This window comes from Dermochelys coriacea, chromosome 7 (genome assembly GCF_009764565.3).
Source record: "Dermochelys coriacea isolate rDerCor1 chromosome 7, rDerCor1.pri.v4, whole genome shotgun sequence".
NCBI classification, from domain to species: domain Eukaryota; kingdom Metazoa; phylum Chordata; order Testudines; family Dermochelyidae; genus Dermochelys; species Dermochelys coriacea.
The window spans coordinates 79,028,980-79,051,489 of record NC_050074.1 but is presented as its reverse complement, the minus strand read 5'-3'; the positions used below and the strand labels follow the sequence as shown (position 1 = coordinate 79,051,489).

The following is a 22,510-nucleotide window of genomic DNA, read 5'->3' as shown; positions in this document are numbered from 1 at the left end:
GATAGGCATGTGCCTAACTTTATACTAAACAGCCGGAGGAGGAGGTGGTATCCACTTGTAACTTCTAGCATTGGGGTTAGAGTAGTCACCTGGATAGTGGGAGACGCCCTATTAAAATCCTTTCTCCCTGTTGCCTGAGGGGGAATTGAACCTTGATTTTTCACATCCCACATGAGTGTTCTAACCACTGGGCTAGAAGTTACAAAGCATAGGGTAACAGATTTCCTCCTCCAGCCAGATTTTGAATGGGACCCAATCCAGTAGGCAGCTTCTGCACACACCTCCCGGATTGGGCCCTACACGCAAGATAAGCATTGCCTCCCTTGCAGTCTGCCCTGGTTTGTGAATTGCTCTGGAGCTTAGGGGGGATATAGGCATCCAGATGCCTAGAATAAAGGAGCAGTGTGCATGCAAAGGCAGAAACTTAGGTTCTGAAGAAAATTTTACCCTGAAAATGTAGGCACTGAGTGAATTTAGGTGCCTAAAGAGTTTGGCAAGAGTTTTGGGAATTGCATTGGAGCTTAAAATTGGAATGTACGCACCTAAACCTTTGAAAATCTAGCCCTATGTCTCTATTAAAGGGAACAAAGAGGATCCAGGAATTATAGACCACTCAACCGAAGTTCGATACCTGGAAAGATACTCGAACAAATTATCAAACAATCCATTTGTAAGCACCTTTGTAAGCAAAATAACCGCAATATAAGGAATAGACAGAATGGATTTGTCAAGAAAAAATCATGCCAAACTAACCTATTTTCCTTATTTGACAGGGTTACTGGCCTAGTGAATAGGGGAGAAGCAGCAGATGTGATATATCTTGATTTTAGTAAGGCTTTTTACTAGGGCTGTCAAGCAATTAAAAAAATTAATTGTGATTAATCATGCTGTTAAACAATAATAGAATACCATTTATTTAAATAGTTTTGGATATTTTCTACATTTTCAAATATACTCATTTCAATTACAATACAGAATACAAAGTGTACAGTGCTCACTTTATATTTATTTTTATTGTAAATGTTTGTGCTGTAAAAAACAGAAGAAATAGTATTTTTCAATTTACCTAATACAAGTACTATAGTGCAATCTTTTTATCATGAAAGTTGAATTTACAAATGTAGAATCATGTACAAAAAATAACTGCATTCAAAAATAAAACAATGTAAAACTTTAGAGCCTATAAGTTCAGTCAGTTCTATTTCTTCTTCAGCCAATCGCTCAGACAAACAAGTTTGTTTACATTTGCAGGAGATAATGCCGCCTGCTTCTTGTTCACAATGTCACCTGAAAGTGAGAACAGGTGTTCTCCTGGCACTTTTGTAGCCAGCTTCACAAGATATTTACATGCCAGATGCGCTAAAAATTCATATGTCCCTTCATCTTCAATCATCATTCCAGAGGACATGCATCCATGCTGAGGAAGGGTTCTGCTCTATAGCAATCCAAAGCAGTGCGGACCGACGCATGTTTATTTTCATCATCTGAGTCAGATGCCAGTAACAGAAGGTTGATTTTCTTTTTTAATGGTTCGGGTTCTGTAGTTTCTGGATCAGAGTGTTGCTCTTTTAAGACTTCTGAAAGCATGATCCACACCTCATCCCTCTCAAATTTTGGAAGACACTTCAGATTCTTAAATCTTGGGTTGAGGGCTGTAGCTATATTTAGAAATTTGATATTGGAACCTTATTTGTGTTTTGTTAAATCTCCAGTGAATGTGTTCTTAAATCAAACAACATATGTTGGGTCGTCATTCTAGACTACCATAACACAAAATATATGGCAGAATGTGGGTAAAAGCATGGAGCAGGGGACATACGATTCTTCTCCAAGGAGTTCAGTCACAAATTTAATTAACACTTTTTTAAAACAATCGTCAGCATGTCCTCTGGAATGGTGGTCGAAAACAGTTATGTAACAAAAAAACTAAATTTGTAAGTTGCACTTTCACAATCAAGAGATCACACTACAGCACTTGTCTTAGGTGAATTGAAAATTTTTTTTATCACTTTTACAGTGCAAATGTGTCTGAAAAAAAGAACAAAATTTTAGAACTAAAAACTCATGTTGCCATACAAATACGAAGTGCTATACCAGAAACAGTGTGAGATGTGACTGTGGAAGGTCTTGGAAATTACTGATGTTTTCAATGAGTATCTGGTGTTAAAAAATATCAGTTAAATAGCACAATGACATCTGATCCATCTCCACAAAAGTAGATGATTAAGTGCTAACAGTAATCAAAATAGCATATTACAAATAAATAATTTAAAGAGGTATTAACCTACATTTACAGTGGATTTCAAGAAAAAGGCAGTCCAATTCAGGCATGGAGAATAATAGTTAAGACACATTTGTGAACTGCTATGAGGCTTTATGCAGACATATAAATGGGTAAGGGATTCCTTTAAAGACTAAAAACAAGTAAGACAATTATAATTTTCAGAGAGGGTTTATGTCAAGTATTTGATTAAATCAAGTCTGCTTTAGCAGCTCAATGCATCATACCAGATGGGGAAGCGCTGCTCTGTCGAGGCGCTGGGAGGCACCACGCCTCTAAGAACACAGCCCTGGGAAGCGGGAGCTGAGCGGCACCGGCCTGCTGGGGGGACAAAAAGCCCCGCTGCCCCCCGCCCCCCATTTTTGCAGCCCCTGGAGAGAGCTCACCCTGCCCTGGCCGGGTGACCCTCCCCTCGGTCCCCATCTGGCAGCGCCACTACCCCATTCTCAACCCCGGCTCCTACCCCCGATCCCGACTGTGTCCCTCAGTCCCCCCTCTCCGCCCGCTTGTCTCTTCCGTGCAGCTGTCTGTCCCCGCACAGACCCTGCTCAGCCCCGCCCCCTCCGATTCACCCCTCTGCCCCTGTAAGCAGCAGGGAGCAGTCTGCAATCCCCAGGGAGGGCAGAGGCTTCAGCTGATGTTACTGAGCATGCTCAGTTCCAGCAAAGCAGCAAATTTTGGGGCCGGACTCTTTCCCATGCAGTAGGAGTTCCTCCCGCCCCCTCCCCTCTCGCGCTGTCTGGCGGAGGGAGACGGCGCGTGGTGTTGGTCTCCATGGTAGTGGGCTGTGTGGGCGGAGTGGTCGGGGCTGGAGCGCGGCGGTGAGAGAGCGGCTCCCCTCGCCCCCTCCCCTCCGTGTGTTTGTGTCAGGGTGATCGCGGCGGCGGAGCTGCCCGGGGCGCCCGGCTCGGAGCGGGCGAGGGGGACGGACGCAGCCAGCCGCAGAGACAGCCCCGCTCCCCGCGGCTCGGCCGGGCTCTCGGCATGGGCGGCCCGTAGAGGAGAGGGCTGGGCGGCTGGTGCGGTGCCTGTGCGGCGGCGGCGGCCATGGCGGTGGTGGAGACGCGGCCGGAGCTGGTGGGGAAGCGGTTCCTGTGTGTCGGGGCCGGCGAAGAGGAGCCGCCGGAGCGCGGGGAGAGCGGGCGCTGGCGCGCCGGGGTCATCCGCGCCGTGTCCCACCGGGATTCGCACAGCCCCGAGCTGGCGGTAAGAGACTGGCCCCAGACCCTGCTCCCTCTGCGCGACCGGGGGGCCCGGTCACCCCCGCGGGGCCCTGCTCAGCAGGCGTTGGGGGGCGTCGCAGGCGTCGCCTGCTCTCTCTGTAGGGCTTTGCTCAATCAGATCCTGAGGGTTGGGTAGCGGGGTGTCCTCGTTCCCCCGAGCCGGGGCCCTGCTCGGTGTGAGGGGTAGCAGAAGTGGGAGTGGTCACAGGACACCCCCTCTGCTTGCAGACAAGAAGGTATGACACAGCCTGTCTTTTCTCTCGCTAGGCACCGAAGGTGGGGTACGGAGTGCAGTGGTAAACAGACAGCCCCCCGTGCTCTCTGTAGCATGGACGTGCATGTCAGCCTCTTCTCCCTGCTGCACACACCGTGGTGTGTGGTGGAGAATCAGTCGGGTTGACGTAGATCAAGAATCATAGAAATTATCCTGAATGCAGTAGCAAGAAGCTGCCCTAATTTGGGGATTGTGATTGGGGTAAAGGTTTCTTTCGCTTCCCCGGAGAGATCGGCACCCCTGATATTAACGGGAAGGCTTGTGTTGTGTATGTGTTTAGCATATGTGAGGACGACAGAGGCGGTGGCATTGATTAGACTTTTTCTCTTTGCATGGAAGATATGGCTGCTATTCTGATCATTTGAGTTCTTCAAATTTATATTTTAATGGGAAATGGTAGATTCCTAGCTTCTCTGTGGAGTGAAAATAACCAGCCTTTTCATCTGACAGGACTAAGAAACAATTATTTTTTTACTAAGCTTCAATATTCAATGGCCTGTAAAAGCTGTTTTTTATTTAATGTTAAGTGACTCGTTTAAAAATACTGTTGTGATAAAAGATAATAAAAGATTATGTTGAATTGTTTCTTTTCCTTGTATGTGGTGTTGTAAGTGTTTTCCTTAGGGGTGTAGGAATGTGCGTGGAGGGAGAGAACAAGCAAGGATATATTCTGTTGTGTTGAGACACATTCTTGCTGGGGGAAAAAACACAAGCAGGATTTCCTTGGGTTAGTGTTATGAATACATAATATATAAAATGGAGTTTGTGTGCTGTAGAGAACTCATCTTTTTATTTGTAAATTCCAGATTCTAGTAATGTATACATTGGTACTAACACGGCTGCTACTCTGAAATTGGTACTGTTGCAATTGTACTGATGCATTTTTATGTTGAGCATCTAAATGTGCACTTGGTTAAACATCATAACTACATAAGTTCTTTCTGTACGTATAGAAAATTAGCGAACTGCATTGTGCGGTTCTCTAATGCTGTTGATATAGTACAGCAATTCAAGATTTAAAAACTGTCATAACTGTAATTCCTTCTTTTATATGAAAAATCAGGTAAACCAAAATATCTGTTGTTCTAGAGGTTATTGATTGCTTCATATGGTGGGGGGGGGGAGTGTGGTCTGCTAAAGTAATCTGTGCTTGCCTTTGTTCATCCCAGGGTTTAGCTTTATTTGTATAAGTAGAAGCATTTACACTAAAACATTGTCATTACCATAGTTACTAGATTTTCTAGTTTAGATACTTTAATTCACAATTGTATGTCATTTGTCCCTTTCTCTTCTTTGTGAAAATGTCTTAAATTTTCAAACTTTGCGTCATTGTCTTAGTTTTTCTGATATCAGTTGGTTTTGTATGACACCATGGAGTTCTATAGATGTATGTTATATAAGGAATGTGTTTTAAAAACACATTTACAAGGTAGTTTTGTAGAATATATATCTAATATAAACATATTGGGCAACACAATGAAATATGTACCAACTGCTACTAGCCAGAGTCTTGTACCAATTAGTAAACTCTAGGAACAAAACTGTGTGGTAAATAGGGGAAAGTGCTGTCTATAGACCCTTTTTTTAAAGGGGATTTTTTTTTTTTTTTTTGCCCAAAACATGCTAGGTGCTATCTGTTGTAAATATTTATGTGGTCTCATTACTGCACATTACTAAGTCTTCATCTTTTAATATATTTATCCTTGCGTCCCATTTTACAGATAGGAAACTGAGGCACAGAATAAGGTGACTTGTATAAAGTGTCACAGGAAGTCTGTGGCAGAGCTGGGAATTAAACTCATGTCTCTCAGGTCCCAGACTGGCACATCATTGGACTATCCTTCCTTTCTAGGTGCTTTACAGAATTCATGATACCTGTTTTACAATTTAGGGATAAGGTACAAGTGAACACACAGAACCAAGCAGGGAGTGAGGGGAGAAGGAGAAGAGAGAACAAAGGTTGCAGTAACAAGACTAGGGTTGTTTATGTGGGTTAGGCACACATCTTGATTTTTTTTCTTTACACTTGTAATTAATATGTCTCATAGTATGTCTACACGGCCGAGCCTATCGTGGCATAGCTCCCTCTTGTAGAGGTAACCTACACTGACCAAGGGGGGGGTTTCCTGTCAGTATAGGAACACCATCTCTCTGAAGGACATTAGCTCCATAGACAGACACCCTCTTCTGTTGTCAGAGCTGTGTCTACACTGGAGGTTTGGTTAGCATAGCTATGTTGATCAGGGGGCTTTTTTCACTCCTCTAACCAATGTAGCTATGCCAAACATATGTCTTAAACGTAGGCTAATCCTCTGATGAGCTGGTGTTTGAAATATATGAAACCCCTCTTCCAATGGGCATTTCTGTGTCTTCCCTGGCTCCACTACCATTTGGCTGCATTTCTAATCCTTCCACAGCCTCCATTTTAGGTGGTCCTCCCTATGAATAGCTCCAGATCCTGCTGCTACTCATTAGCAGAGTGAAATTGAAATGCTTTTTGGTAATTTCATCACTGCATACTGTGTTCTGAATAGTAACAGTTAGATTGAGTTTCATCAATTTCGGGCTGGCCTACCTTCTGTAAGCTATGAGCCCTGCAGAAGCACTAGAGCTGTCCAGGGGCTCAAGAAGACAGCACTGTGTCAATTCACATTTGTATGACCCTTTGCAATTATGTGAGACAAAGAACATTTTTGAAATGAAAACTTCATGCACTGCTATCTGTACCATACTCGCTATCATCAAGTGGACAAATGAATTTTCAAGGCCTGATGTGCTTCATGAAATGGAAATGATTACTTTGTTTATAGCTAAATTCCAAAATGTTTCTACGTAGTTGAAATTTCTGTATTTAGTGATAAGAAATCAAATCAGTTTTAAATAGCTAATTAAAAAAGATAAAATGCAGCTTCAAAATTCTCAGTGTTAAGAAGCCTTGACCTAATTAAATAGGATAAGCGCCATCCTACTTCCTATTGAGTCTACAAAGGGGCAACCAAAATTTTCCAAAGGAGGGGGGTTCAGCAAATATATGTCCTCACTGAACCCTCTACTCTCACTCTGGGCATGGAAGTGTAAGGAGATGGTGTTCTGCAGTTCTGAGAAGCGGGGAGACAGGTCTCAGGGACCAGAACACCAGGAGGAGGAGCCACTGCTTCTCCAGGCTGTAGTGATGATTCTGGAAACCTGCAGAAGCAGCAAGTAGCAAGCAAGTGAAGTCAACACAGTATGACCTTTCGTGAGCTACAGCTCACTTCAGATGAAGTGAGCTGTAGCTCACGAAAGCTTATGCTCTAATAAATTTGTTAGTCTCTAAGGTGCCACAAGTACTCCTTTTCTTTTTGCGAATACAGACTAACACGGCTGCTACTCTGAAAACAGTATGACCTGTCAGCTCTTTGCTGACAAGTAGCAGTTGATTTTCAGGGCACAGTTTTCAGAACACTAATTGAATCAATATTAGCAGGATTGAACAGAAAATGATGTCCGTGAGAGTAAATATACTTATTTTTCCAAGTTCTGTAAAAAGTAAGTATTTGAGGGCACACTGTCAATTTGACATCTAGTCAAATCAAAAAAATAATAAACTTAAAGTTTAAAAGTAGTTCTTTGGTTACAGCGACATTTGCCCCTCAGTTCCGCCAGTCTGTGTGTCTTTGCAGTCTCATTTTCCTAATTGAAAAATATTTTTCTCTACACACGAGAAACTAGGAAATAAGTTTTTAATGGTGAGTGTTGCCTCTTTAAAAAGGCCATAGGAGAGACAGTCTTTCGCTACAATTTATAATATTTTAATAATAAAATTTATAGTGAAATCTGCTGGGTATTTTTTCTCCTGATTTCTAAAGCTGTGCATTTAGTATACCAACATACTTTGATACCATTTCTATATGGCAGTGTTGGATGACAGTGAAATCAAGAATCCAGTAACTTGAGTCTCTTGGGAATAGTATTTTAAGATATACAGAAAGTTACCATATCTGTTTATATCACCAAGGCAACAAATAAGACAGCAAGTTAAAGGAAAACATTTCATTTCTTTGGGGGGAGGGCATGGAGAGTACCTCCAAAGATTTGTAAAAGTACTACTTAAGCATGTAGAGGATTTTTTCTGTGACTTTGGTATTTACAGAATAATTTACAAAACATTGTTAGGGAAAATGTACAATAACAATTCTGATGGAACTTCTAAACATGCATTTTTTTTATGTCCAGTGGTATGTGGAAAAAAAAATTGTTGAAATTAATATTTTCTATTGGCTTCTTGAGAAGAGTAGCTGTGGGCTTTGCATGTCTTTATCCTCTCCAGTGTATCTAACAGAATACAAATATACAAAATTTTGTAGTATAAAATGTAAACCTGATTAGGACACAGAATTATAGAAATTTAAAATTAAAGGCATCTTGTAGAAATGCTCCTCATGCTGAAAGTGTGTGGGTTTTTTTGCGCTAAAGATGTGGGTAAGCATGACTACGTGATGTACAAAGCTGTATTTTCCCAGGCCTGGTCTACACTTAAAACTTATGTCAACATCACTGTTTTTCAGGGTGTGAAAAATCCACACCTATGCGTGACGTAGCTATGTCAGTCTAACCCCCCAGTGCAGATGCAGGTAGGCTGATGGAAGAATGCTTCCATCAACATAGCTACTGTTGTTTGGGGAGGTTGTGTTCCTCGTACGCCAAAGGAAAAAACCCTTTCATTGGTGTAGGCTGCATCTATGTTACTGGGTTATACTGGCATGGCTACAGCTCTCAAGCCATGCTCATGTAGGTTCTGTAGTACATACATACCCCCAGACTTTCCTGCTCCTCTAAATTATGCACTCTCTGCTCTTTTGCTCACTTCTCCTGGTGGCCAATAACTTTGCTGCACTTTAAAGTTCAAAAGCAGATTTCTGTGAATGTGATGGTTTTTGCTTTGTGTCAGTGTGGCATTTCACTTTTGATTTTAGGTAGGGTCCTGTATTTGAGTCTTTTACTAAACTTACTAATAAAATAAGTTGAGATCTGGAGTATTTGAGGAAAATATTTAGTTTTTTTTTTAAAAGCAGAATTTGCATAATACAAGTCAGAATCTGGTTTTGTTTTTCCTTGTTTAAGTTTGACTTCTAAAAATTAACAGCTGTTGAGATGTGAGGGGATTTGGACTATCAATATACCGGAAGTGTAAATTGTAGGAAAAACTTCAAATAAAAACTATTAATGTTGGACAGAGCAGACAATGAATTCTAGTTTTAAAGCCAGTTGTGCAAGGTAAAACAAATGTAAAACAATATCAAACTGCTTGATGGTTGCTAACATAATTGGGTAAGGTTGTGGTTAAAAGTCTGTTTTTCAGGACTGTTACCTCAGTTCTCTTTAATATTGGTCTGATTATGGATGTGCTATGTAGCAGTGTCATATGTCCTAGATGAGGATGGATATCTTGAAAAATGTACTAGATGCCTGTTAGTCAGAGGATACTACAAAAGATGGAAGCTTCTCTTCTTGCTTTGCCATGAGAAGCCTAGTATGTGTCTCAAATCAGCTCTTGGGAAGAGGGTGCTAAACTTACCACTAGGGCAGGGGTCTCAAACACACAGCAGCCCACGGGGTTCTTCCCTGCAGCTCACCAAGCTCCCCCCGGCCCCTCCCCAGCAAGCCGTGGTCCCAGCCTACCTCCAGGCCAGGGCTAGGCAAACTACGGCCCCGGGCTGGATCTGGCCCTTAAGCGCTTTGGATCCGTCCTGCGGATTTGCCGACTCCATGGTGCTGAGGGCCCTGCACCGCTCTGGGAAGGGGCGGGCACCGCTTCCCTGCGGCCCCGGGGGGGCGGGGGAGCAGAGAATTCCATGAGCTGTTTTTGCCTGTGGTTACCTCCCCTGAAGCGCCCATTGGCCGGGAACAGGGATGTGCAGCCAATGTGAGCTTTGGGGGAGGTACCCTCAGGCAAGAACAGCTCACGGAGTTCTCTGCTTCCCCCTCCCCCCGGGGCCGTAGGGACAGTGCCCACCGCTTCCCGGAGCAGCATGGCATGGGGCCGGGGCCAGGGCAGGCAGGAAGCCTATCCTGGTCCTGGTGTGTGCCTCTGCCACCCCAGAGTCACTCAAGGTAAGCGGCACTGGGCCAGAACCCGAACCACTCCTGCATCCCAACCCCCTGCCGCACCCCAACTCCCTGCCCTGAGCCCCCTGCTGCACCCCACGGGCAGGGTGGGGGCAGTGTGTGTGTGTGTGAGAGAGAGAGATGTGGCCCTCGGGACAACGTACGAGTCCTCATGTGGCCCTCCTGGTGATTTGAGTTTGAGGCCCCTGCACTAGGGTGCTGTCTTTGGATCTGGTGGAGGGATGTGAGGAAAGGTGTGTGGTTTTTTTGTTTTTGTTTTTGTTTTTTTTTTTTTTTGTATTAACCTTAACTGGTTAGTGTCTGAGGTATAGAGGAATGTGGGGATGATTACAATTCTTCCTGCTCTTGTTACCACCCCCAAGCGATTTTCAGAAGCTAACCGGGGTTTGGGTAGTTTCTAGATAACATAGCGTTTTGTCTCACAAGAATGAAGTTGACAAGATTCTTGTAAATTTCACTGTTATGCCCCCATGGATAAAAGCAAACATCTATTTTTGGGTGAGTGGGGGAAGATAAGGCAACGTTTCCTCCTTCTGCTCCCCACCTCTAATAGAGGTAGAAGATTGGGTCTACTGTTGTCACCACAGCTTTTCTCAGAAGCTCATTTTATTTTCTGTTGTCGCTAACAAAGCGGTGAATACATTTTTGAAAGGTCAGTAGGTAATTTAACAGCTTAACCACAGCAAAAAATTCAAACATAGGAGCATGCCCTAAAAAACCTGGGGAGGGGCGCAAATTGAGAGGCACGAAAGGTGGGAAAGTAGTGGTAGTCCTGTAAGCTCTGCTCCAAAATAGCTGTCAAAATGAGATGCTCCTCTTTGTAGATTGTACATATGTTCAAAATCTGTGCTCTTCAGGCTTTGCTGGGTTCCTTGGGCTTGGCTCTCCCTCAGTGGAGATCAGATGCCCTGCTGTGCTGTTTGGATGTAGTTCCTTCTGGACTATGGGAAAAATTAGTGGTGGCACTCTCCCATGTTCACCTCTCATGGCAACAAAGACTATGTCTATACTGCCTTCCGCTGGTGAAAGCACGTAGGGTATGTGTATCTACATGCCGCAGTGAAAGCGGGCTGTGTCCACACTGTTGTATGTAGCTACATGTGTCAGTGAGACTGTCACAGGGGGATGCAGCGGAAAAAAGCTCCAGCAGCTTCCCACTGTTTGAGTCTCTCACTGTGGCAAGGAAAGGCTCTGGCAAAGGGGAGGTAGAGTGGAAAGGCTCCAGCAATACGGAGCTGCTGAACCTTTTCCTTCTGCCGGTTCCCTGCCAGAGCCTTTTCCTGTGTCAGGGAAAGGCTCAACAGGGAGCTATTTAGAGCCTGTCTCTGTGGCAGGGAAAGACTCTACAATGCTACAAATGGCAGCGAATACAGGGGAGGCACTGCTTTGGTGTGTAGAGAACCGTGTAGGGTACTTACGCACAGGGTTCAGGTATGTGTCTGTACTGTACTTGGCTAAGCCATGCTGTCTACACTGCTACACTACACCCCTGCTTAGCAAGGGTATAAATATGTCCTCAGCATGCTGCCGTAAAAAGTGTAGCTGTATCTCCAGTGAAATGTCAGTACAAGGAGACTGCATTACTTCATACTGTACTCAATGCATGGAAGTAGTAGTACATTGTTATCATTGCATTTGGATTAACACCTATTGAGATGAGATGAATGTGCAATTCACTCCTTCAGCTACATGTTCTGTAGAAACGGACAGATGATTCTGCATCAGTTGTACTTGGTTCATGTTTTCAAACAACCCTAACAGCTGGAGACTTTTTTCTTTTTGAAATGAGAACTGAGATTCTGGAAAACAAGAAATCACCTAGGAATATGTGTTGGTAGTTTTTATTTTCCATTCACTTTTTTCAAATATTTTTGTGTAACAAAATTGTTCTGCATTTATATTATTCTATGCTTATTGTCTGTCAGAGTAAAATGAAAATACAGAAGCTTGTTTACTAAGGGTGATGTCTGTTTGACTTCTATCAGTACTTTTGTGATACAATTAAATTTCGTGACATTTATCCTTAGAATACCCTTATTTATTTTATTTTTAAAAAGGGAAGGAAGATATTCTTGGCAAATGAGAATGCAAAGTATATAGTGACACTATAGTACTGTTGTTGAAAGGACATGTTTCTGGGAGAATAGTTATGAAATCTCCTCCGTGATTGGGGGGTGTGTGTGTGGGGGGGGAATTTTGTAGTCAAGCTGCAGCCACTTAGAATGCTAGAATGCCATTATGCTACTTACTGTGATTGTGCATATCTTCATAATCTGATTCTCTTTTTCCTGGCATACCCTGCTCAGTAGTGAAAATGTCAGCAATGTTGATGTTAAAATTACCACAGTTCAGGGTTCAGAGTAAACCCCTTCTTAGGATGTCTGAAATCTCAGGTAGGCATTACTGAATTGGTTCCATTTGGATTGTCCTTGTTAGGTGGTATAGTTTTTGCACCTGTAAGGGATATAGACTGTTTTGTAAACAATGTAAGCTTAAATTCTGAAGCTCAATATTTTAGTCACATGGAAAAGAAACATTTTTCTGAGTCATTGCCAGCTGGCCCAGTTCTGCACCTGAATTCAATGTGTGTGGTGGGGGTAGCGGCGAGGAGGAAGGGAAGAATAGGAAGTGGCAGTAATAGGAGCATTAGTAAAGATTCCTTTTGAAAGAACTCTCTCCCAACCTTTTTCCTGTGGTTGAAGGTTTTCTGCCCATCTGTTGTAGATGGTGCCATTTGCTGGACAAATACCTGTTTGTTACAACTTCATCTGCTCTTATTAAGAGTTCTCTGTATGTAACACTGACTACATACGTTAGTTCTTCTAAAGACTCGTGTGGTGTGCTTTATATTTGTCAGACTATTTTACAGATGTAAGATTCCCAGTAGTCCTTTGAAATCCATCAGTTGCACAATTAAGCCTAGTTCTGCCTTGACAACTTTTTGTGCTTTTGTTGGCAGAGTATGCTACAGCTGATAGTATTTAGATACATCCCCAAAGCCCCCTCATGTAGAAGACTCACTTGTTGGGAGGAAGGGTATTGATATCTCCTTTCAACTGAAAATCAGAGTGGTTATAGTGCAACACAAGGCAGGGTTGCACAACATAAAAATGTTGCCTTTGTAGCAGTGTGGCCTGGGATAATAAGGAGAAGGGACAAGCTTGTGGGTCTATAAATTAGTGTTTTCCGAAGTGTGGGGTTGACTGACCCCTTGAGGAGATACAGAAAGACTAACTGGTGTAGATGTATACGTTAAGACTGGCAGTCCTTTTACTAGCACATAGTGAGATTGAAGAAGGACATACGTCAGTGCTCTTCACTATTTTTGAAGTGGGGACCACTTGGGCAAAAAACCTTCAATGTGAGAGCCACATCAACTACTAAATTAACACATTGCTTACTACTACTTAATGAGGTAATGTTACAGAGCCACTTTAACTAAAACAAAGTCTACTTTTACAATAAAACAATACTCCTTTTATAAAATAATAACCAGAAAAATATATGGAATTAAAAAGGCACCTATTCGAGTAAACTTTTTAAGAGCAGAATAATGCAAAACTTGTTTTAAAAACTGGAAGATGAAAACCAAAAGCACACTGTCGCTCATCCAAAGCATGTATGTCTCTTGGTTTTTTTTGGCTGGCTCTGGGACGGGGCTCAGGGCAGGGTCAGGGACTTGGGGTGCAGAGTGGGTATGGGGGGCTGGTCGCAGGAGGCTGCAGGTTGCGTGGTGGAAGAGAAATGCTGGTCCAGCTGGGCCTGCTGTACTCATGCTACTCCCGGTCTTAATACTGCAGAGCTATTCAGAACCCGCCCATTGAAGAGGGCGACACTTACTTTGGGCAGCCCCGACCCCATGTTGCTCCCGGAAGGGGCCAATGTGCCCCTGCAGCCCCTGGGGGGCACATGGCTCTGTACGCTGACTCTCTCTGCAGGCACCTCCCCCACAACTCCCACTGACCACAGTTCCCTGTTCCGGCCAGTGGGAGCTGCGGGGGCGGTGCTTTCAGGCAGGAGCAGCGCACAGAGACCTCTGCTTCCCCCACCCTTTTGGACCACAGGGGCATGATGGCCACTTCCAGGAGTGGCATGGGGCTGGAGCAGGCAGGGAGCCTTAGCAACAACCCTGCTGCACCGCCAGAGATTGCCATCGAAGGGAGCCCCACTTAAGGTTGATAGGAGCCACCACTGGCTTGTGGACCTTGCAGTGAAGAACACTGAGGTATCATTTTCCTGAAGGACAGCTCACCTCCCAAAAGTTTGGGAATCCCTGTTAAAAAGTGACCTAGAAATTTGCTTCTCTCAGTCTCCTCTTTCTCTGTTCCCCAAAATATATCGCTATCGCTTAAGTTAAAGGAATTTTGGGGATATCAATAGGAAATGTTTGCTTTATACTGTTGCACTATTGGAGAAAAGCCTACAATGGTAACAGGAGATAAGAAGGTACCTTTTGTCATGGTCAGTTAGCAGCAACCATTGCTTCCTTGTTCTTTATCTCCGTCTATCCAAAAAACCCTCTACAGTTGTATTCTGTGACTCTTTAGTGGTTCTAGATAGTGGAAGAATGTTTGACACTGTGGCCTTATGACCAGATGTTTAGTTGATCTCTTGAAAGCTCAACCTAAATCAGGTCTCGAGTCATTCACGTAACCCTCAGATAATGCAAGGAGATTAAGAACAACCATAACAAACAATAAACACAAATGCAAAGTAGTTTTTACTCAAATGCATTGTTTAAATGTAGTTCTCAGTCTAAGAAAGTCCTCTTTATCCACAAAAGCCATTTTTAAAGCCATGTCCAACTTGTATACTGTCAGGAAGAGGAGTAAGTGCCATTTAAGAGGGAGGCATGATGGCAACACTCTAGGGTATAAAACTAGTCTTGGAAACTCAGTTTGGGAAAGGAAGGAGCTGTGTAATGTAAATACAGCATTAAGAACTGCAGAAGTGTTTTGTATTTCACTGTGGTAAGAGCTAAGATTATTTAACCGTATCCAAGGGAGGACAATTGTAAATACTATATAATTTGCTTTGACTTTCATTGATGTATTTGTTAATGGGCCCATAATTACCATCTTGGCACAGATAAAATGGGATGCACCACATGTACAGTGGAGAGCTATTGGGTTCATTTAGTGTACATGTATGCCCCTGTTTGTCATTTTTTTCTCTATCAAGTTCAGTAACCAGTATTTTTTTACATTGAATGGGTTTTTCAGTATCTGACCTTGGACTTGAAAACAACTTTCTAGCCCGCAAGGCTGTGGAGGAGGGAAGATGCCTAAAAATGTCAACTGAATACTATTCACATCTATATTGCCACTACATAGTGACTCTCTATCAGAGGGGTGGGCAAACTTTTTGGCCCGAGGGCCACATCTGGGTGGGGAAATTGCATGCAGGGCCATGAATGTAGGGCTGGGGCAGAGGTGTGGGAGGGAGTGTGGGGCGCGGTAGCGGGTGTGGTGTGCAGGAAGGGGCTCAGGGCAGGCTGGGGTGCAGGGTGCAGCAGCGGGCTCAGGGCAGGGGGTTGGGGTGTGGAGTGTAGGAGGGGTTTGAGGTGCGGTTGCTGATTACTGCTCCGCCCTGATTGAGGGCCTCGGACATATAGATTGTCCACTGCTCTGCCTGACTACAAGCCAGAGCCATTAGCTGAATATGGTCCCACCCTAATTGAGGGCACCGGGCCTGTAAACTTACTGCTACCCTGCCCGACTGCAGGCCGGAAGCATTAACTGTGTGCTATCTCGCTGTGGCTGAGGGTGGGGCTCACAGGCCCGATTGCAGCTTGGATTTATTACCTGCTGGCTAAATCCCCCCTGAATGGAGTCGCTCTAGGAGCATTGTCATGAGAGGGCGAGGTCTCCTTTCCTGACAGATCGGGAGAGAACTGAGGCCACCCTACAAAGATGAAAGGGCAGTCAAGGTTGGCAATGAATAAAGAACAGTGGATGGGAAGACAGAAGAAGGGAATGGAGATTGCTTGAGGATCTGGGGCCAGGGAGCAAGATGAATGAAAATTGAAGAAGTGAAATAACATCTCAATCTAAAACTTCCTTTGCCAAGAAGTGTAAAACTTAAACTAGTGCTTGAGCTATTTCTCCTCATTGCTCCTTGTGAATGTACTTAGGGTGGGCAGGGGCAAGGCCATGTGGGCTTCTGGCAGCTGTGTGATTGAGGGCTAGAGGTAGTGGCAGATTTGTGCTGGCATAGCTTTAATAGCCCATAAACATACACAGAAGAAGTTCACTGGAGCACAGCTCTAGATATTCTACTCTAGATATTGTGCTATGCCCGCTTCCCAAAGCCTTGGGGCCATCCAAATCTTCCAGCATGTTGGCGTGCCATTATATGCTTAAACATTAGAAAATCTACAAAATTTGTGTGAAGAAAACTTAATTGTGAAACAGTTTTTCAGTTGTCCCCCTCCTCTACCACAAAGCAATGAAATGAGAAGTTAAGACATTTACTAGAGCCTTCCTTGTACTTCTCCCCACCACAGAAATAAATCTTACTACTACCCAAGTCAGTAACTTTAACTATAAAAAAAAAAAAAAAAAAAAGTACTTGTGGTACCTTAGAGACTAACAAATTTATTTGAGCATAAGCTTTCATGAGCTACAGTTCACTTCATCGGATGCATGCAGTGGAAAATACAGTGGGGAGATTTATATACACAGAGAACATGAAACAGTGGGTGTTAGCTCACCTTACCTGATCACTCTTGTTACAGTGTGTATGGTAACACCTATTGTTTCATGTTCTTTGTGTATATAAATCTCCCCACTGTATTTATCAGATGAAGTGAGCTGTAGCTTACGGAAGCTTATGCTCAGATAAATTTGTTAGTCTCTAAGGTGCCACAAGTACTCCTTTTTCTTTTTGCGAATACAGACTAACACGGCTGCTACTTTGAAACCTAACTTTAACTATGTCTCAGTAGGGATGCCAGCCTCCAAAACCCTTGTAGTAGGTATGTTGTTGCCAACAGGATTTATTTTTTGCTGCTTCAGTTTGATTTTCTATTACTTATCTGATACCCGCATTTATTTGTCCACTGCTGTTGATAGTGAGGCATTTCTGAGTTGGACTAGTGTGTTTGATAAAGTCAGTTTCCCTTCTTGTTTGTTTGTAGTTATGAAATTTAAGAATACTTCTGTATTGGTGGCATCCGTATGTTCCTGTCATCTCCTTGAGAAATCCTTGTGATATGTGGAAAAATGTCTGAAATCTAATGTATTTAAAAATCAGTGTCTTATCTGGGACCATGAACACTAAAATGTATTAGTCAAATGTGTATGGTTACTTCATGGTGTCGCCAAAGGCAGAGTTAAGATTGGTTGGGTGACTTTTAATTATGCAATTTCATGCCTGAATGTGAGTTGGGTTTCTTTTAAGTTTTACTTTAACTAAATTTCGTGGATTTAAAATGCTCACTTTTGAGACAACATCCTTGTAATGTATTTTATCCTAGATTACTGATATGTACTGTCAACCTTAACTTCATCTTAATGTAGTTTTTGTTACCCCGGCCACTAAATTGTGCTTCAGAATCTCAGCATTCATTTAGATAAAAATAAGGTTTTAGTTTCTTTATAATTGCAGAGAGAACCTTAAAAACGTGACGTATACTGATGTAATATTGCCTTCTCAGTTTCCAGAAAGCCCGAAGCAGAAGAACTGTCAATTACTTCATTCATCTTCTTGATTCCATGGCTACTAATATGATATTTTTTTCCAAGATGGCAGAGAATTCAGCATTTGGTTGCAGCCTGATACTGTTTCCTTCCCTGCCAGCATCTGTCAGCAGCTACCTCTTGCTCTCCAGTTTTTGCTACAAGGAAGAGTTTACTGGATTACAGTGCATGCTCCCTGTGCTTTTCTATGGAACCAGTATTTGGGTTCCATAGTATTTGGGTACAGCTGGAGTCCTTCTCGCAGCCATGGAGCGTGGGGAGTAAAAATTGTAGGCTGGTAAGCTAGGCAACCTAGAGAATAGTAGAGCAGTTAAGTTCCGGGAAGCTGTGGAGATGAGACTGAAGCAGTCTGCATCTTTCCTTCCCTGGCACACTTGGGGACGAAGGAGTGCCTTAGTTAGGATGCCTGGGCAACATCTTGGGAGTAGAGCTGGGTTGCTTGGAGAACACAGCGCAAAAAAGCCCTAAAACAAAAACAAAAAAACAACCTTTCACCCCCACCCCCAAATCCATCCTTAAATTACTGTATAAAAAAATAATTAATGACTTCTATGTTAATGAGTATTTTCAACTGGATCTATAGCTGTAGGCATTTGTGTATGGTGATGGGAATGAAGAAAATTTCCTGGAAGTAGAATAAACTAATGTTGCCACAGAACTTGGGAGTTAGTTCTGCATATTTTGGTCCTATAGTGCTTTGGAATACACAGTGCCAAGTCTATAGTTGTGGTTTGCTGCTTGGAGACTCACATAGATATGAGAACAGAATTGAGGTTGTGTGTGTAGTCTAGTGTACAGTATTTGTGGTAGTGCAAAAGGTTTCTGGTGGGCCGGGGAATGTGTATTGTTGTTTTTTGTTTTTTTGTTTACTTTTGTCTTCCTGTTTTGGGTATGTTGCAAGTAGCAATCTTAACTGTTTCACAACAAATTTTTTGTTTGTGAATATGGTGTGTCGCTAGAGTTGTTTTAAAATGGGACGTGTTTTACAAGAACGTACTTGCCAAGTTTAGTGGAAAGCATTTTCCTTGCACATCTTGGATAAAAGAAAATTACCATTAGGCAGAGATCAAGCATGAAAAATTTCATATAAAAATATATATAAAATATATTAAAAAAAAATGGCACCTTGTGGCATCTTAGAGACTGACACATTTTTCATATAAAAATATAAAAAAGTGAGTGTTTTGCAAAAAGATAAACGTGAAATAAGCTTTTAACTGAAATTGTTTTATAACATTGACTGTAAGAAGTGTTATTGAGCATCTGCTATATGTTTATAGCAGAAACAATTTTTGTTTTTTCTATGTTGGTTAAATTGTAATTGGGCAGCTAAGTTTAAAGTAAGAAAATCATAACTTAAACTGTAGAATAAATTTATTTTGCTAGAAAGAGCTTTTGCATCTTCAACCAACGTATATAGTCATTTTCAGACTTCAAAAGACGTAAATATGATTGGACTTAGTGTTTTGAAATAATAGCATGAAAACTAGTTCAACATATATCTCATTTTCTTTTTCTTCTCTTCTGGTATTGGAAATGCCTAATCGCCAAGGTAGCTAGTAGAAGAATGCAGGTGATGTGCATCTCTACAATAAGAGTGTATGAGTAAGGAGGAGAAAAAGGATTTATTGGTGGCAATCCATCCTTGCGGCATGGGGGATGGATTGAAGAAGAGTGCACCAGTTTCTTCCTCAGAGCATGGAGTGGAATTATTGATGCTGCCTTTCCACTTCCCTCTTTCAGCTGCTGAACCTCCAACTGAGGAGTTGTCTAAACCTTTTTCCCATTGCCTCTTTTCCATCTGCTCCCATTCATGAACTCTGTTTTAACTTAGTCCCTTTAAGTAGCTTAGCTCTCATTCCTTCTTCTTCCTATGGCAAAACTTTTCCAAATTCGATGCAAACATTATTTTTTCCACCTCAGTAGGTGATCTGATAGTTCTACCAGCTCCATCTTTTAAATAATGAGACATAGAAACCTTGTCTTAATAGCATCCAATTTAAGTGTAAATAGACATAGCTAGTGGACAACTACTGATACTTTGGTTGGTTATGGAGTTGACATTAGCACTTCTTGTAGTATCAAGTGGTGGCTTTGTTTACTGTGATGGTCCTTTTCTGATCAAGGATGTAATCATTTGAATGGAAGAAGGAGGAAGGCTGAGGAGAAGGTGCGTATATACTCTACATTTGATCTTAAATGTAACAGATGCCCAATTCCAAATGTGCACTCATTTGTTCCAATCTCCGATGAAAGTCTGGGGATAAAAAATTCTGAGTTCTACATTGTGAACAGAGGACACCATTACACTCCAGAATGTAAAACAAACTTCTCTCAAGCCTGGGATTAGAATTACTGAGACTACTTATTTGATACTATTCGTGTTCATCTCTGTTACCTAAAGTATGGGCCTGAATAACAGGATAGTGGTATTGTCCATAGTGGAGAAGGAGCTTGGATGGGGAAGATTGAGGTCTGTTTTAGTCATGTTGAGCTTAAGCTAACTGCTAAACATCCATGAGAAGTTGTCAGAAAGCTGGTTTGGAATCTTGGCCTCTCTGAAACCATGGGATTGTCTCAAGTTAAGTAGAACCTCAGAGTTAGGAACACTTTGGGAATGGAGATGGTTCATAACTCGGAACAAAACGTTAAGGTTGTGGTTTCAAAAATGTACAACTGAACATTGACTTAATTCAGTTTTGAAACTTTACTATGCCAAAGAAAATGTTGCTTTTAGCCATTTTTAATTTAAATTTAAACAAGAATAGAAAGCTTCCTTACCTTGTGAAATACTCCTTTTTAAACTGTCCTTTATTTTTTAGCAGTTTACGTTTAACACAGTTCTGTACTGCATTTGCTTTTTTTGGGCTGGGTAGGTAGGGTGTCTGCTGCTGCTGTCTGATTGCATATTTCTGGTTCCAAATGAGATGTGTAGCTGACCGGTCAGTTGGTAACTCTCTGATGTTCCTATCTGTGAAGTTTTACTGTTGTTTGATTCAACTTGTAGCAGAAGATATCTTCTGAATCTGGTTTGTTTTTTTTAGGCTGTGTTGAGCCATTGGGACTGAACATGAGGTGTGGACCTTATCATACTGTGGACCTTAGTCTCTTTTTTCCAATTCCTCAAAGCTTCTCCTTTTGACGTGGTGAACTTATTTCTGAGCTCAGATAAAGAAATGTTCATTGAAGTCTTGGAACGCCTTGTGCAATTTTCTGCACTTCTGATACTGATCTAGTGTGGTGGTTCTCAACCTTGCCAGAAACCTTTTCAGGAGTCTGATTTGTTTTGTGTAGTGTACACCAGGTTTCACCTCACTTAAAAACTACTTGCTTACAAACTCAAGACATAAAAATATGGAAGTGTCACAGCACACGATTACTGAAAAATTGCTTACTTTCTCATTTTTATCATATAATTATACAATCAATCAATTGGAATATAAATACTGTACTTGCATTTTAGTGTATATAGAGTAGTATAAACAAGTCATTGTCTGTATGAAATTTTAGTTTGTATTGACCACGCTGGTGCTTTTTACCAAGCATCTAGATGAGTTGATGTACCCCTGGAAAACCTAGGTGTACCCCTGCTTGAGAATCACTGATTTATTTAGTGGAACAATTGAGTCAAGTTCACAACCACTACAGTGACATTTAGATGATTGCATCGTTCTCACAGGTTGCCGACCATATACAGATGATCAGTGGTCGTGGAGAAAACTGAGTGCTGGTAGGCTCGGTGTGACTCAGATCACGTGTTCCAGGGAATCTTTGTTCCTGTGCCACGGCAGTGGTTGAAGTAAAAATTCTTGGCTTCCATTTTGGTCACAAAATCTGAACAATCAGGACCAGCAGAATAGCTGAGTGATACATTAACCTGGTCTGCCTCAGTATGGCAACAACTGAGTTTGTTGTTGAGAGGAATGGACAAATTTCTTAGGATGTCAGTTGGCTGTAAGCCATCTTAAGCATTTAAGTGGGAAGCATCAAGTGAGAGGAAAAAAATAATCCATCTATTCTGATTGGTGTTCACTGAGTTTTGCTTAACAACGTTTCGGATGTTGACTAGTGAGTTGGCACCCTTAACCTTCCTCCCTCGCCGAATCCCCCAACCTATGAAAGCCATGTATTTTATAACTGATAAAACTTGACAGTAACTGAGCCTATTATCACCATTTTTCCCCAAAATCTTCACATCTTGGGTCTCATCTTGCCACCCTCTTCTTCATTGTCTATATGAAGCCACTGGGGAGACAGACCTCTTGAGGTGCATTGTCGGCAATAGTTCAGTGCTTCTCAGCTCCAGATTTTTTTTTTTTAAGAACCATGATGTGATCAATTTGATACTGTCCAGTAATTTATGAATGCAGTATGCTGACCTGGTTATTGGGATGTTTACTGTATGAGTATATTAGTTTAATTTAATAGGGTGCTATTGGGGAAAAACAAGGGGAAAGGAAAGAAGGGCTCAAGATAAACTGCCATTTAGCTAACACTTGAGGGATGCTGAGGGACAATGGAAGAGCCTGGGAACACAGACTCTGGCAGATTAAAAAAGGAGCACATTTTCTAGGGGGTAGCGGGGGAGAGAGTTAAAGGGAAAGAGACAGTGATACAAGGACCCTGTTGCAGTTGTCTGAAGAAGTTAGGACTGCCTAGGTTACCATCAGGGGATGGTGAGCCTTTAAAGAACACAGATGTGTGATCTGTCTCTTAAAAATCTTTCACTAATGCTTTGTTTCTACTAGGGCTGTTGATTAATCGCAGTTAACTCATGCGATTAACTCAAAAAATTAATCGTGATTAAAAAAATTAATCGCAGTTTTAATCGCACTGCTAAACTGTAGAATGCCAATTGAAATTTATTAAATATTTTTGGATGTGTTTCTACATTTTCAAATATATTGATTTCAATTACAACACA

General features: G+C 42.2%; 1 protein-coding gene across 3 annotated transcripts in view; it reads left to right on the top strand.

Annotated features, from left to right (window-relative positions):
- The first annotated feature begins 2,931 nt into the window (after positions 1 to 2,931).
- Positions 2,932 to 22,510, top strand: part of JMJD1C (jumonji domain containing 1C) — a 322,463-nt gene continuing 302,884 nt past the window's right edge. The window contains exon 1 of one of the 3 annotated variants that reach the window (XM_043519475.1): positions 2,932 to 3,487. In XM_043519475.1, coding sequence (XP_043375410.1) covers positions 3,329 to 3,487 — 159 coding nt within the window. In that variant the 5' untranslated portion in view covers positions 2,932 to 3,328. The remainder of the gene's footprint in view (positions 3,488 to 22,510) is intronic. The other 2 variants (XM_043519474.1, XM_038409078.2) reach the window with 2 other exon arrangements.